General features: G+C 42.5%; 1 protein-coding gene across 1 annotated transcript; it reads left to right on the forward strand.

The window, feature by feature from the left end:
* The first annotated feature begins 4,958 nt into the window (after nt 1–4,958).
* LOC124313110 lies at nt 4,959–11,110 on the forward strand. The gene is made up of 2 exons (XM_046777882.1): nt 4,959–10,884; nt 10,983–11,110. Exons 1-2 carry the CDS (start codon nt 4,959–4,961, stop codon nt 11,108–11,110), a joined length of 6,054 nt encoding a protein of 2,017 aa, XP_046633838.1.
* The last annotated feature ends 8,329 nt before the right edge of the window (nt 11,111–19,439 follow it).

Genomic DNA, 19,439 nt, shown 5'->3' on the forward strand with positions numbered 1-19,439 from the left:
CGCATACATCGTTAAAGGCGCTTCACCCCACTCTCCTCTCATCCATCTCTCTACCTGCTCGCTTCTCTCAACTGCATCTCGCAGCTGCCGCTATACATACCACATCTAGCGCCACGAGGGTTCGAACCAAGTGGGGGGTTGAGGGTTGGAGTTTTTTTTCCATTGGTAATTATCACACAATGTCCTCTATTAATTTGTATCGAGTGTTGGGTTTGAACCATGGCTTCGAATACTTGGTGGGTCCGATAGCGTTGCAACACGGTCCTCACCTCATACTCTAACCACTACACTATCAGAACTGATATTCAATCCAAGTTGAAACTCTACACAACTGCTGTCGTTGCGACTTTTGGTGCTTTTTAGTTCGCATCCACACACTACATCAATCCATCCCATGGCTTGCTACCGAATCTCATCGGCTCATGGTATAGTGGTTAGCGTGCTCGCTCAGCATGCGAGAGGTCCGAGGTTCGATCCTGGCTCAAGTCATCACATTCGATTTTAATGAACTGAAAGTAATTATTTGAAATTAATGGTCACTTTTCCCGGGGATTGAACCCGAGTCCTCTGTCATGGTTAGCGAACACTCTAACCACTGGACCACCAATTGATATCTGATTGTTACTTCAACTTCAAGTGACTCGGCCCACACACACATGTCATCTATGCGGCTCGCCGTGAAAGACGCGACGCATGCCATCGTCGACGAATGATTCTGCATATAAACCCTGCTTTGCTACCACATTCCATAACCTTATGGTATAGTGGTTAGCATGCTCGCTTGGAATGCGAGAGGTCTGAGATTCGATCCCGGCTCAAGTCATCATATTCGATTTTAATGAACTGAAAGTAATTATTTGAAATTAGTGGTCGCTTATCTCGGGGATTGAACCCGATTCCTCTGTCATGATTAGCGAACGCTCTAACCAATGGACCACCAATTGAAATCAATGTTTACTTCAACATCAAGTGGCTGGACACACACATGTCACACACAGCTATGCGGCTCGCCGTGAGAGACGAGACGCAAGGCATCGTCGACTCAGGATTCTGCATATAACCCTTGCTATGTTAGTACGTTCCATCAGCTCATGGTGGGCGTGCTCGCTTAGCATGCGAAAGGTCCGAGGTTCGAACTCGGATCAAGTCACATTCGATTTTAATGAACTGAAAGTAATTATTGGAAATTAATGGTCACTTATTCCGGGGATTGAACCCGAGTCCTCTGGCATGGTTAGCGAACGCTCTAACCACTGGACCACCAATTGATATCTGATATCAACTTCAACTTCAAGTAATTTGGAACACACACACATATCAGATATGCAGCTCGCCGTGAGAGACGAGACGCAAGCCATCGTCGACTCATGATTTCTAATTTCAACCTTGCTAAGCTGTCCATTTTCATCGGCTCATGGTATAGTGGTTAGCGTGCTAGCTTAGCATGCGAAAGATCCAAAATTCGAACCCGGTGTAAAACACAATCTTAACAAATTGAAATTTTAAGCCATTGGAATTTTATGGTCTCATTTTTCGGGAATTGAACCCGGGTACTCTACCATGTTTATCGAACACTTAAACCACTGGACCATCGATTGATGTGTGAGCATCTCATCATACCCAAGTACATCGCGTTGAGACGAGACGCGTGCCGTCGTTGTTGACCCATAATTATTTAACGCATAACAGCTTCACTTGCTCGGCCCTATCCTAACTGAAATCGGAAACAGAATTGTCAATTCTTTTACCCTGTCGACTATTTCTTTGCAATACTTTTTCCCACACCTCGATTCCATAGTTTTCTGTGTAAAATAATGCGAAGAAGATATTTTTTTCCCAATAGTGTAACGCTCAGACTGAAATTCTTATTCACAGTCTTTTCATCAGCAAACTTTTACTTTACTGAAATTTTGCTGATGAAATTTGAAGAAATGAAAGAAAGTCACTGTGTGTGAAAAAGAATTTTGTGCCCGGCTCAGTTATGAGAAATAATTTATCTTCGCAGTCTTTTCCCCAGTTAAATATTAGGGAATTAACATTTTGCTGATGAAAAGACTGTGAACAAGAATTTCTGCTGGGTTTGTCCAGTTTTGGGCCAAAAATTCTTACTCGCTGTCTTTTTTCCAGCCAAATCTCTGACAATATAGATTATTATGTAGAAAAGACTGTGAAGAAGTTTTGCACCAAAAATGGACCAATCCAGCTGAAATTCTTATTTGGACTGCGAACAAGAATTTCTGCTGGGATTGTCTGTTTTAGGCCAAAAATTCTTATTCGCAGTCTTTTTCCCAGCCAAATCCCTGGCAATTAAGAATGTGCTGGAGAAAAGACTGCGAAGAAAAATTTTTGCACTAAAACCCGCGCCGTGATTCGTTGAGTCGAGCGTTCAAGTCTCTCACTGGAAGTTCATTTTGAATTTTCGCCGTTTGCGCGGAAAACTGTTTTTGTTGGTTACTTACATTCGTATTTTGTAACCGAATATATCGATGTATTGTTGGGTGGTTAGCACGCTCGCCGTGTAATCACGAGATCGGTGGTTCGATGGTTCGATACTCGATCGAGACGAATATATTACTGATATTTTTTTTCGCCAATCAACAAAAAATAATTATAGCAGACAACTTCATTGTTTATCTCACAATACGGCGAAACGTCAGATATTGTGTGTTACAGTTTTTGTTGTTATTCACTGTTGATTAAACTGAAAATTTTGCTGGTTCCACATATATTGAAAAGTCAAAGGTGAGATTGGTTCAATTCCATTCATTGTGAGAATTTGCATTATGAAACTGTATAACAAGTCAAATTGGGCAAAATGAATGTTAAACTGGTTTGGCTTAGTGATTCATGCTTTGTTTTGTATTTCTTATTCGCAGTCTTTTCATCACAAAATCTCAGGAAAGTGGAAGTCTGCTGAAGAAAAGACTGCGAATAAGAATTTCTGAAGAAAAGACTGTGAATAAGAATTTCTGCTGGCATGGTACAGTTTTAGGAAATAATTCTTATTCGCAGTCTTTTAATCAGCAAAATCTCAGTAAAGTAAAATTTTGCTCAAGAAAAGACTGCGAATAACAATTTCTGCTGGGTTGGTCAAGTTTTGGGAAATTTTTCTTATTCGTAGTCTTTTCATCAACAATATCTTAGTAAAGTAATAGTTTGCTGAAGAAAGACTGCGAATAAGCATTTCTGCTGGTATGGTCAAGTTTTAGGAAATAATTCTTATTCGCAGTCTTTTCATCAGCAAAATCTCAGTAAAGTAAAAGTTTGCTCTAGAAAAGACTGCGAATAAGAATTTCTGCTGAGATGGTCCAGTTTTAGGAAATTATTCTTATTCGCAGTCTTTTCTTCAGCAAAAGCTCAGGAAAGTAAAAGTTTGCTGATGAAAAGACTGCGAATAAGAATTTTTGCTGGGATGGTCCACTTTTAGGAAATTATTCTTATTCGTAGTCTTTTCATCAACAATATCTCAGTAAAGTAAAAGTTTGCTGAAGAAAGACTGCGAATAAGAATTTCTGCTGGGATGGTCCAGTTTTAGGAAATTATTCTTATTCGCAGTCTTTTCATCAGCAAAAGCTCAGTAAAGTAAAAGTTTGCTGATGAAAAGACTGCGAACAAGAATTTCTGCTGGGATGGTACAGTTTCAGGGACTAATTCTTATTGATTCATGCTTTGTTTTGTATTTCAGCGTTTGATTGGTGCCTTATTCATCGATTTCGCGGTATATTTACGACCTCCTTTAAGGCAACGAGTAAATTCTGGGTTTGAATTGTAAGGTAAGCTGATTTTCCGATACCATTTCTAGATATAGCCTTTATCATCAATGTTGAAAGCTTTGTTAAGTGTGGGTACATCTTGGTTATGTGTGTCATTAATTATGAATTGATTGTGTTTTTAGTGTTTCGGTTTCATCATGTGTCTTAATCTAGACTCAAGGTATCAAGTATATTTGAGCTTCTGTACATCATTTTTGGGTTGTTGATTTTCCATACTTTGGTATCCGTCGGTGGTACGTTCGCTTCCGTACTTAGGGGTTTCGAATGTAGATTAAGTCAATTCTGTTTTTGGGTTTTGAATAAATGTCTTATTGATAACTATGTGCTATGCCTTGCACCTACTTAAAAAAAACAACTGCTAGAAATCGCCAGCTCCCGGTAATTTTGTCGTCAAAATGATTATAACTGTCATCAGCCCATGGTGTTGTGGTTAGCGTAGTGGATTTCAAACAATGAGGTCGATGATTCAAAACTGATTCCGACAAAAAAAAATAAAACGTTTATTTCAAAACTGTGTTTCTTTCACTGAACTTGGTGCATTTGTGTTGCTTTTGTGTTTTAATACTAATATCTGTGTTTTTTTTTGCCATTCTTCAGCGGGATCTACAATATTCGAGTCGCCGGTTATTTCCACTTCGACATGTCTTCCTTCTTCCTGCAGCATCACAACACTCAATTCTCAAGTAAAGTACTTTCCGAATTCCATCAATTTAAAGTCCGTAGCATGTTTTTCATAGCCTGCTAAAGACTTAATAGTTGTGGTGTCCGACGGTTTTCAGCCAATTTGTGCTGGTCTTGGTTTAGCGGTTAGCATTATGGCTTTCAAACAGTCACAATTGCGATTGAAATCCCGATCAAGTCAGCATCAAGTTGAGCGCCAATGAAAACAATTGTATTACTGTTGCCATTTTTGGGGGTATGTCTTTTGTGTAACGAACAGTCGAGAACCGGAGAGGAGCTAACCTGCGATGCGTATTTGTTTATCAGATGTGAACCTTAACCGGGCTGTACCACTGGGATATTGAGCACCGGTTGTGTCGACGGCTTATGTTCGTATTTGTGTTTAGTTTTTAGCTTTTTGAAATTTTTGCGGTGTAAAGCCCTCCAAAAGCCCTCCAAAAAAGCCCTCCACTGATAGAAGCGAATTTTTTTTGATAAATTAGGGGTTATTTTGCTGATTTGAAAATGCCACCGCGTCGCGAATTAACACGAGAGGAAAAGGATGAGAAAAATAGGAAGGCTAGGGAAAAAAGAAGTCTCGAAGACCCGGAGGCAAAACAATTGAGATTGGCGGCTCAGAGGGAAAAGGCCAAGTTCGTCCGTGAAGAGAAGCGTCGTCGGCTAAATCCCGAAGAAGATCAGGCTGCCAAAAATTTGAATGCGCAAAGGGCGAGAGAAGACCGCCAGGCAGAGGCACCTGACGAGAGAGCGTTGAGGCAGAGGTTAGATGCGGACCGCAAAAGAGTCTCCCGTGCTAGCGAGACGGAAGTTGAGCATCAAGCTAGGCTGCTCGATCAACGGATCCGGCAGCAACTCCTTAGGCAGGAACAGACTGGAGAAGATGATCGTGCTCGACTGTTGGCCGAGGAGGAGCGGCAAGCAGTCCTTCGGCACGAAGAAGAAAATCGTATTCGATTGGCAGCCGAGGCTGAGGCCGAGGTTGGTATTCTTCAAGCAGAAGAAAATCGTCTGCGATTGGAAGCCGAGGCAGAAAGGCAGGCTGGTCGTCTTCAAGCAGAAGAAAATCGTGTTCGATTGCAGGCCGAGGCGGATCGGCAAGCTGCCCTTCGTCAACAAGAAGCAGCATCTATCTTGCGAGCGATTAATCAGAGACCAGCGTCTGATTCAAGGGTTGTTCTTGCCAATGATGCTGTGGCAGAGCGTCCAGCAAGACAACAACACCAGGCAGGAAAGGCAGCTGTTGGCAACAGAGAAACTCCTGAAGAGCAACGAGCTCGATTACAATCCCAGGCATTGAGGATGAAAATTTTTCGGCAAGATGAATCTGAAGCGGAGAGATCAGCTAGGCTTCGCGATCAGGCCTTGAGGCAAAAAGCTCTTCGCCACGAAGAATCTGAAGCAGAAAAATTGGCTCGACTTCGGGAACAGTCTTTACGGCAAAAAGCTCTGCGGAACGAGGAATCGGAAGCAGAGAAATCATCTAGGTTACAAGAACAGTCCCTGCGGCAAAGTTCTCTGCGGAACGAAGAATCGGAAGCCGAAAAATCAGCCAGGCTTCGCGAACAGTCTCTGCGGAAAAGATGTCTTCGGAATCAAGAAATTGAAGCAGAAAATGTTGCACGACTTCGTGATCAATTAGTCCGCCAGGAAGATTTACGCGACAACGAATCTGAAGACAGCAATTTTTCTCGACTTCAGGCTCAGTCATCACGCCAGGAAGTTGTACGTGGCAGAGAAACAGCAGATGAAAGAATAGATCGCGCTATCTCTGATAGATTTCGTTATCAAGTCAATGTGTTCGACGAAATTGAGCAGGAAGGTCGCGTTAACCACCCCGAGTACATGGCTGATTACAGAGCGACCGAGAATGAAGAAGAAGCTGCTGCGAGGCGTGAAGAGAATCGGTGTCGAATGGAGTTACGTCGAGAACTTGAAGACCAACGAGAGCGAGAAAACGAAGAATTGCGTGCCAGGGATGCCCTTGATCATGGCGAAATTATTCCAATTGAAAATGAAGAAGAAGAAGCTCTTCGTTTGCAGTTGATGACTGAACGCGACCGGCGTGGAAATCCAAGAACTCATCGGCAGGCTTGCAAAGAAATCGTGGTAGAGGACCGCGTTCACTTGCATGACTGCGGAGATTTGACCAAGATTTGCTCGGAATGTGATGCCAAACATTTCGCGAAAGAAATGCCGAAAGACAAGAAGTTCCAGCAATGCTGCGCAAAGGGCAATGTCATTATTCCACCTGCTAAGCCGTGTCCAGAACCATTGGCCAGCCTCTTGCAAAACCGGCATCCAAAATCGAAACATTTCATGAAGCAGATTCGAAATTACAACAGCGCCCATGCTTTCGCCTCTATGGGAGCTAATTTCTCACCGCCGCCAGGTCGCGGCCCGACCTGTGTACGCATCCATGGTCAGATTTACCACCAAACTACTCCTCTCGGTCAGACGGCAAATCCCAGATACTCTGATTTGTATTTTTTGGATTCTGCGCAGGCTACTGATTTCAGGGCGAATATCGAAATGATGTCGGGTTGTTGTAGAACTTTGATGGAAGAGCTGGACGCTATGCTTCGAGAAAAGAATCCTTACGCCTTGACCTACAAGATGATGCGTCGGGTTCTTGAAGAAGAATACGTTCAACGTGAAGCTGAAAATCTTCCTCACTACACTGTCGGCATGATCATCACTTGCGATAGAAGAAATGTCGACCAACGAAGATACAACTGTCCAACGGTCAACGAAATTGCTGTGGTTTTTAAAAGCACTGACGGCGAACCACCAGCCTACAGAGATATTCGTGGCCATCTCTACATTCCCGTCAGAGGCCGACGATTCATCCAGATTGACACAATAAAGGTTATGTGTGATCCGATGTGTTACCCACTTTTATTTCCGAACGGTGACGACGGTTGGCATATCAACATGACTTATACCACCACCAGACGGAGAGAGAGAGATGAAGCGGCAGCATTGGCCATGATTGTTGAAGAAGATGAAGAGGAGCAGATTGATCCCTTGTGGCCCAACCCCAGAATTTTTATTCGTGATGAAATGGCCGCAGAAGATGGCAATGCTGTGATTGAAAATGAGCCAGGTGAAGAACAAGAACCAGAAGCGGACGAGGAGAACGACGATCGACCACCGAACAGAAACAGAGGCCCACGCTCAAGAGTGACGCAAGCCGAATTCTACAGTTCGCGCATATCAGTTCGTGGTGATTTCAACAACGTTTTGGCTGGGGGTCCCGTCACTCAGATGTATTTTGTCGATTCTTACGTCAAGACCGAGGGGAATCGCCTAGATTGGCTCAGACGAAACCAGAAAGAGCTGCATGTTGAGCGCTACTGCGGTCTGATGGATTACATCAACAATCGAGCAGAGAGAGCAAATTTGGCAGTTGGCAATATCTACATTCTCCCTTCGTCTTTTATTGGCAGTCCTCGAGCCATGAAACAAAATTACCAAGACGCTATGGCAATTTGTGGAAAATTTGGCAAGCCAACTTTTTTTGTGACGTTTACCTGCAATCCCAAGTGGAGGGAAATTGTTGCTAATATCCCAAACTACTTGACGGCTTCCGATCGTCCCGATATGGTCGCAAGAGTATTCCACTTGAAGAAGAAAGAGTTGGTCGACGACATCGAGAAAAAGCAAATATTGGGTTTCGCCGCGGCCAGAATCGAAGTCATCGAATTTCAGAAACGTGGACTGCCTCATTGCCACATGCTGGTGTGGGTCGACAGCCGTGACGCTCCTTCGACACCAGAGGATATGGATGAGACCATCTGCGCTGAAATTCCCGACAAGACACTCTATCCAAGACTTTACGACTCTGTTATGGCTCACATGATTCACGGTCCGTGTGGAGCCATCAACAAAAATTCTCCCTGCATGGATGAAGAGGGCTGCTGTAAAAAGTTCCCCAAAGACTTCAACGAAGAGACTATGATCAATGACAACGGCTATCCGACGTATAAAAGAAGAAACACTGGTGTTGTACATCGTTTGAAAAGGGGGAACACTCACTATGAAGTGGACAACCGATGGGTTGTTCCTTATAACCCTTGGTTGCTACTGAAATATGATTGTCACATCAACATCGAGTATTGCGCCAATATGACCACTGTCAAGTACATCTTCAAGTATGTGTACAAAGGTCACGACTGCAGCAACATTGAATCGAAAACTGGAACGCATCATCAGGCTGGAGAAGAAAACGAGCAAGTTTTTGTTTGGGACGAAATCTCCACCTTTACAGACACCCGTTACGTCAGCGCGCCAGAAGCCGCTTATAGAATCTTCAAGTTTCCTCTCAGCGATCGTTCTCATACCATCACCCGACTAGCCGTGCATCTGCCTCTTGAACAGTCCGTCTTTTTCCAACCGGGCAATGAGGAACAAGCAGTCATCGATGCCGCGACCAAGGAAACGACGTTAACTGCTTGGTTCATCTTAAATCGGGATAATGAAGAAGCGAGACAGTATTTTTACCGAGAAATTGTCCATCATTTCTGTTTCGTTAAGTCAGGCGGTCGTAATTATTGGAAACCTCGAAGAAGAAATATTAAAATCATAGGTCGCTTATATACTGTGGGCGTCCGTCAAGTTGAGCGATACTGCCTTCGCTTGCTCCTCATCAACGTCAGAGGATCAACCAGCTTTGAAGATCTCCGCACGGTCAACGGTGTCCTTCTACCGACGTTTAAATCAGCCGCTTCTGCTCTGAATTTGTTGGAGGACGACAGCGTTTGGGAGAAGACCTTGGACGATGCCGCCGCCTTTGAAATGCCGGAGCGATTGAGACAGCTCTTTGTCGATGTCTGCCTCTTTTGCAATCCCACCGACGCTCTTCATCTCTTTGATCGGTCTCTGCCCCACCTCATGGAAGATTTCATTCGAACTGGTCACGATGCGGAAGTCGCCAAAAACTTGACTTTGAAATGGATTCAAGACAAGTTGATTCTCCACAATAGAACAATGGAAGAACTCTCTTTGCCTGTTCCTGACTTTCAGCTTATTCGCCAAATTATTGAAGCTCAACTCGAAGAGAATACTGCAATTACCAGGATAGAAAAGAGACGATTGGGTGAACTGATGGTTACTCAATTGAACGAAGGTCAACGAGCCGCCTACGATCAAATCATGGCTGCCGTCAACGACAACAACAACTCAGTTCCCCATCAGTATTTTTTGGATGGTCCAGGAGGTACTGGCAAGACCTTTTTGTACAACACTTTGATCACCGTACTGCAAGGCCAAGGGAAGACAGTCATCGCCGTCGCTTCTACCGGCATCGCTTCTACGTTGTTGATTGACGGCTCAACGTACCATTCCCAATTTAAGATCTACCCTCCAATTACCGAAGTTACCAGATCGAAAATTGTAGATGGAAGCATTCTCGCTAATTTGATTTTAAGTGCCGTTCTCATCATTTCCGACGAAGCCACCATGAAGACAAATCACGCTCTTGACGCTTTTAATTTCCTCTTTCAAAAATTGGAAAAGAAAAATTTACCTCATGGTGGAAAAGTCCTTCTTCTTGGTGGTGACTTTCGTCAATGTTTACCAGTCGTTCGACATGGAAACAGGGTGAAGGTGGTGGAAGCTTCAATCCGAAATAACGCAACGTGGCCTCTGTTTCGTCATCTTCGTCTAACTCAGAATATGCGTACCGTGGCCGGCAATCAAGACTACGCTGACTGGCTTATTCAGCTTGGAAACGGTACTCTGCCAACGATTCCAAGACTTAACAATCCCGATCTCATCGAAATTCCTTCCGAGTTTCTGGACTTTGGACGAAATTTGATTGAGTACGTTTTTGGTGTTCCTGCCCTGCTTTTGGATCCAGAGGTATCTCAACAGATTTGCAGTCGAGCCATTCTCTGTCCGAAGAACGAAGACTGCCTACGGATCAACAATCAGATCATCAAAGACATGCCTGGAATAGTTCATCAGTACAAAAGCATCGACACGATTGATTCGGACGATCCTGAAGAAATTGCCAATTATCCAACCGAGATTCTCAACACCTTTAATGTGTCCGGAATTCCCACTCATGTTCTCAAGTTGAAAGTGGGAGCCATCATCATTCTGCTCAAGAACATTGATTCGCGTAAGGGTCTCTGCAATGGCACCCGTCTCATCATCAGGGCCCTCAGAGAAAATCTGATCGTTGCAGACATCGCTGCCGGCAAGAACAAGGGTCACACGGTTTACATCCCGCGAATGACGCTGTCGCCCACTGATTCCGATCTTCCTGTCACCCTCAAGAGGCTCCAGTTTCCTGTGCTGCTGGCATTTGCCATAACCATCACCAAGTCACAGGGCCAGACTTTTGATCGTGTCGGCATTTTCCTCCCGGAGCCTGTCTTTTCTCACGGTCAGCTGTATGTGGCTTTTTCACGTGCAACATCGAAAGAAGGTTCATAAATATTTTCTATAGATTTTTGTTTACTTATTTTACTTTATAGTATGTTTTACATTTTTGTTTGTTTTTTTTATCGGGGAAAAAACCCACAGGTGTCAAAGTCGAAATAGCTGAATCTGCAAAGCAAGGACGGCTTTTGAGAAATCACCTGACAGCCACTGAAGAGGAAAAAGAGAAAGTATTCACCGTCAATATTGTTTACAAAGAAGTCCTTTTGTAAACACATCATCATCACACAGTTAAACGACTTAATCCTTTATACCATTCTTCCGTAGTCAACCCCTGAAAACCTTCTTGGATCCCTTTTTCCTTTCTATTCCTTTCTTTCCCAGCTTTTCAAACCCAAGAGGAACTAAATTCCGCCTCGGTCTACGGGCCAAAAAATGGAGCACGGGCATGGCCATGGGGTAGTACCCATGTGCGCTCAACCGTGAATTAATAATATTAAAGTGTAGCAATAAATACCCAAAATAATAAAAAAACAAAAAAAAAATTCAAAATTTTCGCCAATGATAAATATTTTGAAAGTGTTTTACGAGTTGTACACATCGGCAAATGGTGTACTGGATAGCGTACTTGCTTAAGGACAGTAATGGTAACGGTTCAAACCTGGCTGAGTGACGTTATATTTTTATATATTCTTCGGATTTCAAAGCTGATAGAATTCAAAGTATCGCACTTATAATGATGATGCCAAGTATTATTTCGCCGTTACGCTACAGCCACTACACTTTTTTTTATTTATCTGTTAATTAAACATCGATTGATTGAAACGACCATTCGAACAATAATTCTCCCGCTTTGCTCATGCCGGGCGATTAATACAACCTCAAAATAAACCTTAAAAATGGTCCGATAAACAGTCCAACAGATTTGATCACATCGATTGATGAGTGACATCACTGAAAAAAGATTACGCGTTGATGGTTCAAACCCACAGTCGGCTAATACCTTTCTGATGTAAAGAATAGCACGAGTAGCGACCGAATGATGTTTAGCGATCGGTAGCGATTTTAAAAAATGTCTTCAAATCCAAAGACTTTTATTTTGCTGCAGGTCTGCGCTATGGAACTGGTCATGTCGGGACTTTCTTAACAACACCACTGTTGGTGTAGTGGTTAGAGCATTAGGCAGGTAACACTAAGGTAGGTGGTTCAAACCCACTCTCGGCAAATAACTGTGTTATAATGCAAATGTTCTCAATATCGAATTATTCATAAATCGATGCTAATAAATCGATTTTGCTCATGATGTGTTGTTACCATGACAATGTGTAAGTATGCGCTAACTTGCTGGTCACGTTGGGAATTGATTTTCATCACCGCTGTTGGTGTAGTGGTTATAGCCTTGCATTGGTAATTCAAACGTTGGTGGTTCAAGCCCACTATCTGTAAATAACTGCATAATGAAGCAAATATTCACAATATCGAATAATTCATAAACAGATGCAAAAAAATCGATTTTGCTCATGATGTGTTATTACCATGACAATGTGTGAGTATGCGTAAAACTACTGAACACGTTGTGAACTAATTTTAACCACTGTTGGTGTAGTGGTTATAGCATTGTATTAGTATTTCTAAGGTTGGTAATGGTGGTTCAAACCCACTCTCAGCTAACATCTATGTAATGAAGCAAACCGTCTCACTATTGAGTAGTTTTAATACTGATGCTGATTAATCGATTTTGCTCACGCTGGGCGATAACCATGACACTGTGTTAGGTATGCGCTGTCCACTTGGTCACAACGGGACTTTTAACAGGAATGAGTATCGATTTTGGTGTAGTGGTTGTAACATCGGTTTAGTTATTCCATGTTCAGTGGTTCCAACCCACTCTCGGCAAACAACTGTCTAATGAATCAATTATTTCCAATATTGATGAATTCAAACACCGATGATAATAAGTCGATTTTGCTCACACTGGGCGATAACCATGACTATGTGTGAGCATGCGCTGTCCACTTGGTGACGTCGGGACTGTTGATGTTTCTGAACACCGCTGTTGGTGTAGTGGTTATAACATCGGATTGGTAATACAAAGGTAGGTGGATCAAACCCACTCTGGGCAATTTATTGTCTAATGAATAAATTAGTATAGCACAATAATCGATGAATTCTAAAACCATTGTAAATAAAACGCTTTTGCTCTCGCCGGGTGATAAATATTACAAAGTTAAGTATACGCTATAGATTTTGTGAAGTTGGAAAATCGTCACAATCAATGATGTTGGTGTAGTGGTTATAGATTTGGATTAGTAAGAAAAAGAGTGATGGTTCAAACCCACCATCAGGCAATTAACTATAGAATGAAGAAAATAGTTCCCAGAATGGTGAAATATTACACTGATGCAAATAAATCGATTTTGTTCTTGCTGGGCGATGAACCTCACGTTGGAAATTTTACCGCCGTAGGCTATTGCTCTTTTAAAAAGTTTGCATAAACAATGAGACTGTTGGTATAGTCAGAATTACTCGAGAAAAAATAACAGGAGATTAAGCAATAAAATGTAAGCAACAGCCATTCGTTTCGGCCCTGAATTTGCTATTCAAGACAGTTTACTGGCTTACGACTATCCATTCGTCGAGCTGATAAGCTTGCTTTTCTATCTTCATTCAAAGAATGGTGGTTCAAACCGAATCTTGACAAACAATTGACTAATGAAGCAAATAGTCTTTATTTCGCTAAATGCAAACTCCGATGTAAATAAAACGCTTTTGCTCACGCTGAGTGATAACTATGACAATATGTAAGTATGCTCTATCCACCTGGTCACCTCGGAAAATGACTTAAATAACGTTGTTGGTGAAGTGGTTATGGCACTGAATAGGTAAATTAAGGGTTGGTGGTTCAAATACACTCTCAGGAAAACAACATTGGAATGAAACAAATAGTTCCAGAAACGATGAATTCTTACACTGATACAAACAAAATAGATTTTGTTCTTGCTCGGCGATGATACTGAAAATTTTAAAGTATGCACTACCCATTAGGTCCCGTCGAGACTTGCATTGAATTATGCTTATTAATATTAATTTAATAATGAACCCATTTTCGTTTATTTTTTCTGACCATGACAATATAGATGTATGCACTATCCACTTGGTCACGTCGAGGCTTGCAACCAATCACTTCTGTTGGTGTAGTGGTTATAGCATTGGATTGATAACTCAAAGCGTTGTGGTTCCCACACTCGGCAAACAGCCGTCTAATGAAGCAAATTGTCTCAATATCGATAAAGTCCAACTCCGATGTGATTTAAAAGCTTTTGCTCACGCTGGGTGATAACTATGACCATGTGTAAGTATGTGCTATCCAACTGGTCACGTCAGAACTTGATTATGTACACCACTGTTGGTGTAGTGGTTATAGCATTGGATTGGTAGTTCAAAGGAAGTTGGTTCAAACCCGCTCTCGGCAAAATACAATAAGTTGCCAAAATATGTCATGTAAATGAATCGCAAGTTGGGTATGAATAAAGATTTGACACTGTTACAGTTTTGTCCGCACATTAAACGACGATTTATAGCAACTCTTGCAACATTCATTCACAACTCCATGGCTCAGTGGTAAGAGTGACGGATTCAGGATTCAGCGGACCAGTGTTCAAATGACACTCAAGACAGTAACAAGTAAAATGAAGAATACACGGGCAGGTAATCAGTAGGTTAGGGATAAATAGATGGGTAAAGTGAAGTGGGAACAAATACAGTAAATATGAATAAATGTCAAGTGGAACACATCCAAATTCTGATTAAAACACAAGTCCCCGTTACCAAATCCCTCGAAAAATTACAAGTCCAAAAAAACCTTACAACCCCAACAGGCTTACAGAGAAAAACGACAGAGTCCTAAAATGAAACCAAAATAACGAAAAAAAAGTACAAGTCCAATATCACACCCAAAATACCCAAAATTGTGTCAATTCTAACACAACCAAACTCTGAAAAAACCAATTCCCAAAAATAAAACCCAAATGCCACCGATACTGGGTTGCAACGAAAAAATCTAAGTCCACAAAAAAAACCCAAAAGACCGACTGGCTCACGGTGGAAGATGATAAGTCCATAAATGGATGAAAAAAAAAAGTCCCGGGCAGTAAGGAATCGGGCAGTGGGATTATACGAGTGGCGTTTTGCTCCATGTGTGCTGTGCTGTGCGCTTGGGTGATTGCGTCTAGCAAGATGGTTCGCCGTCCTTGGACGGGCATCTGGTATACTAGTCTCTTCTCTCGTGTATCGCCCGTGGTCCATCCAATTCAACCTTGACTTTGTCTGTGATGATGTTTGTTTGTCGGTTTGTTTGTTTGTTATCACCAAGCATCCAACTTTGCTGTTTGTCTGTAGCGGCGAGACGCATCCAGGTGCGAAAGATTAGAGACATGAGGCGCATACATCGTTTAAGGCGCATCACACTCGTGACACACATCCGTCTCCCTCATTGCGCGTTGGTGCCTCTTTGCATCTGTGCTTCACATTGTCTATGTGTGTGTGTGTACACCACCCGGGATCGAACCAAGTGGGGGGAAGGTTGGGGGTTGGAGATTTTGTTTTTTCCATTGGTAATCATCACACAATGTCCTCTATTAATTTGTATCGAGTGTTGGGTTTGAACCATGGCTTCGAATACTTGGTGGGTCCGATAGCGTTGCAACACGGTCCTCACCTCATACTCTAACCACTACACTATCAGAACTGATATTCATTCCAAGTTGAAACTCCATACAACTGCTGTCGTTGCGACTTTTGGTGCTTTTATAGTGCGCTTCCACACACTACATCAATCCATCCCATGGCTTGCTACCGTATTTCATCGGCTCATGGTATAGTGGTTATAGTACTCGCTTAGCATGCGAGAGGTCCGAGGTTCGATCCCGGATCAAGTCATCACATTCGATTTTAATGAATTGAAAGTAATTATTTGAAATTAATGGTCACTTATCTCGGGGATTGAACCCGAGTCCTCCGGCATGGTTAGCGAACGCTCTAACCACTGGACCACCAATTGATATCAGATGTCAACTTCAACTTCAAGTGGCTCGACACACACATGTCACACACAGCTATGTGGCTCGCCGTGAGAGACGAGACGCAAGGCATCGTCGACTCATGATTCTGCATATAACCCTTGCTATGTTGATACTTTCCATCAGCTCATGGTATAGTGGTTAGCGTGCTCGCTTAGCATTCGAAAGGTCCGAGGTTCGAACCCGGATCAAGTCACATTCGATTTTAATGAACTGAAAGTAATTATTGGAAATTAATGGTCACTTATCCCGGGGATTGAACCCGAGTCCTCTGTTATGGTTAGCGAACGCTCTAACCACTGGACCACCAATTGATACATGATTGTTACTTCAACTTCAAGTGACTCGGCACACACACACATGTCATCTATGCGGCTCGCCGTGAGAGACGAGACGCATGCCATCGTCGACCCATGATTCAGCATATAACCCATGCTATGCTGCTACATTCCATCAGCTCATGGTATAGTGGTTAGCGTCCTCGCTCAGCATTGGAGACGTCCGATGTTCGAACCTGGCTCAAGTCACAATCAATTTTAGTGAAATGAAAGTAATTATTTGAATATAATGGTCACTCATACCGGGAACTGAATCCGAATCCTGTGACATGGTTAGCGAACACTTTAACCACAGGACTACCAATTAATATTTAATTGATACTTAAACTTCAAGTAATTTTGAACACACAAATACATCAGCTATGTGGCTCGCCGTGAGAGACGAGACGCATTCCGTCGTCGACTCATTACTTTGATTTGGCTCACGCCGGGTATATAATAATAATGCACCCTATTTGTCTCACGACGGGCTGAAAGTAATTCACCCGATATATTGCTACTAACGGGCGATAAATTATTCACCCAGTTTTGCTAGCGCCTTACGGGCTTAAAGCTACATTGCTCACGCTAGGCTGAAAATAATCAATTCTATGCTGCTCACACCGGTCACGACATAATTCACCCTACGATGCTCACGACGGGATGAAAATAATGCACCCCACATTGCTCACGCCGGACATAAAAACACTCATTGTATTTCGCTATCGGCGGGCTGAAATTTATTCACCCTATTTCGTCCATGGCGGGCTGACCATTATTCACTCTACGATGCTAACGACGGGCAAAAATAATTCATCCCACGTTGCTTACTACGGGATTAAAATAATACACTCTATTTCACTCACACCGGGCTCAAAATAATTCACCCTATTTCGCTCAGGGCGGGCTGAAAATATTTCACCAAATATTGCTTACTCTGGGATTAAAATAATTCATCTCACATTAATCATGGCGGGCTGAAAATAATTCACTCTATTTCACTCGCGGCAGGTTGAAAATATTTCACTCTATTTCCCTTTTACTGGCTTAAAATTAGTCAACCCAGGTTGATCACGCCGGGCTGGAAATATTTCGCCGTGTGTTGCTCTTGACGGGCTGAAAAAAATTCCCCTTCCATTGATCATGACGGGCTGAAAATATTAAACCCTTTGCTGCTCACACCGGGCTGAAAAATATTCACCCTATTTCACTTTCGACGGTCTGAAAAGAATTTACACCAAGTTTCTCACGACGGGCTGAAAATAGTTTGCTCCATTTCGCCCACGACGGGCTGAAAAGAATTCACCCTATTTCACTCACAGCGGGCTGAAAATAATTCACTCTATTTCGCTAACGCCGGGCTTAAACTAATTCAATATATTTCGCTCACGAAGCGCTGAAAATAATTCAACCTATTTCACTCACAGCGGGCTGAAAATAATTATCCCTATTTCACCCACGACGGGCTTAAAATAATTTACCGTACCTTGCTCACGCCGGGCTTAAAATAATGCAGCCTTCTTCGTTTATTTTCGTTGAATATGACAATATAGATGTATGAACTATCCATTTGTTCACATCGAGACGTGAAACGAGATATCGCTGTTGGTGTAGTGGTTATAGCACTGGATTGACAACTCAAAGAATGGTGGTTCAAACCCACTCTCAGCGAAAAAATGTGTAATGAAGTAAATAGTCTCAATATCGATAAAGTCCAATTCCAATGTGATTTAAAAGCTTTTTCTCAAGCTGGGTGATAACTATGACCATGTGTAAGTATGTGCTATCCACCTGGTCACGTCAGAACTTGATTATATACAACACTGTTGGTGTAGTGGTTATAGCATTGGGTTGGTAATCCAAAGGATGTCGGTTCAAACCCGCTTTCGGCAAAATACAATAAGTTGCTAAAATATGTCATGTAAATGAATCGCAAGTTGGGTATGAATAAAGATTTGACACTGTTACAGTTTTGTCCGCACATTAAACGACGATTTATAGCAACTCTTGCAACATTCATTCACAACTCCATGGCTCAGTGGTTAGAGCGACGGATTCAAGATTCAGCGGACCAGTGTTCAAATGACACTCAAGACAGTAACAAGTTAAATGAAGAATACACGGGCAGGTAATCAATAGGTAAGGGATAAATAGATGGGTAAAGTAAAGTGGGAACAAATACAGTAAATATCAATAAATGTCAAGTGGAAGACATCCAAATTCTGAATAAAACACAAGTCCCCGGTATCAAATCCCTAGAAAAATTACAAGTCCAAAAAAACCTAATAACCCCAACGGGCTTACAGAGAAAAACGACAGAGTCCTAAAATGAAACCAAAATATCACGTAAACAAGTACAAGTCCAAAATCACACCCAAAACACCATAAATTGTGTCAAATCCAACACAACCAAACTCTGAAAAAAGCAAGTCCCGAAAACAAACCCAAAATTGTGTCAAATCCAACACAACCAAACTCTGAAAAAAGCAAGTCCCGAAAATAAACCCAAAGTCCACCGATACTTAGTTGCAACGAAAAAAACAAAGTCCACAAATCCACAAACAAAACCTAAAAGACCGACTGGCTCACGGTGGAAGATGATAAGTCCATAAATGGATGAAAAAACAAGTCCCGGGCAGTAAGGAATTGGGCAGTGGGATTATACGAGTGGCGTTTTGCTGCATGTGTGCTGTGCTGTGCGCTTGGGTGATTGCGTCTAGCAAGGTGGTTCGCCGTCCTTGGACGGGCATCTGGTATACTAGTCTCTCGTGTATCGCCCGTGGTCCGTCCAATTCAACCTTGACTTTGTCTGTGAAACTGTTTGTTTGTCAGTTTGTTTGTTTGTTTGATTTTGCATTCAACTTTGGTGTTTGTCTGTAGCGGCGAGACGCATCCGATGCGAAAGTTTGGACATGAGGCGCATACATCGTTAAAGGCGCTACTCACACCTCTCACACACTCATCCATCTCTCTGCTCTGCTCGCTTCTCTCAACTGCATCTCGCAGCTGCCGCTATACATACCACATGTAGCGCCACGAGGGTTCGAACCAAGTGGGGGGTCGGGAGTTGGAGATATTTTTTTTTTCCATTGGTAATTATCACACAATGTCCTCTATTAATTTATATCGAGTGTTGGGTTTGAACCATGGCTTCGAATACTTGGTGGGTCCGATAGCATTGCAACACGGTCCTCACCTCATACTCT

Source organism: Daphnia pulicaria, chromosome 1 (genome assembly GCF_021234035.1).
Source record: "Daphnia pulicaria isolate SC F1-1A chromosome 1, SC_F0-13Bv2, whole genome shotgun sequence".
Classification (NCBI taxonomy): Eukaryota; Metazoa; Arthropoda; class Branchiopoda; order Diplostraca; family Daphniidae; genus Daphnia; species Daphnia pulicaria.

Bases quoted from the DNA above. Each gene is read 5' to 3' on its own strand.
- LOC124313110 (XM_046777882.1), top strand. From the start codon at position 4,959: ATGCCACCGCGTCGCGAATTAACACGAGAGGAAAAGGATGAGAAAAAT. The intron at 10,885-10,982 runs GTTCATAAATAT...AAAAACCCACAG, and splicing joins ACGTGCAACATCGAAAGAAG to GTGTCAAAGTCGAAATAGCT.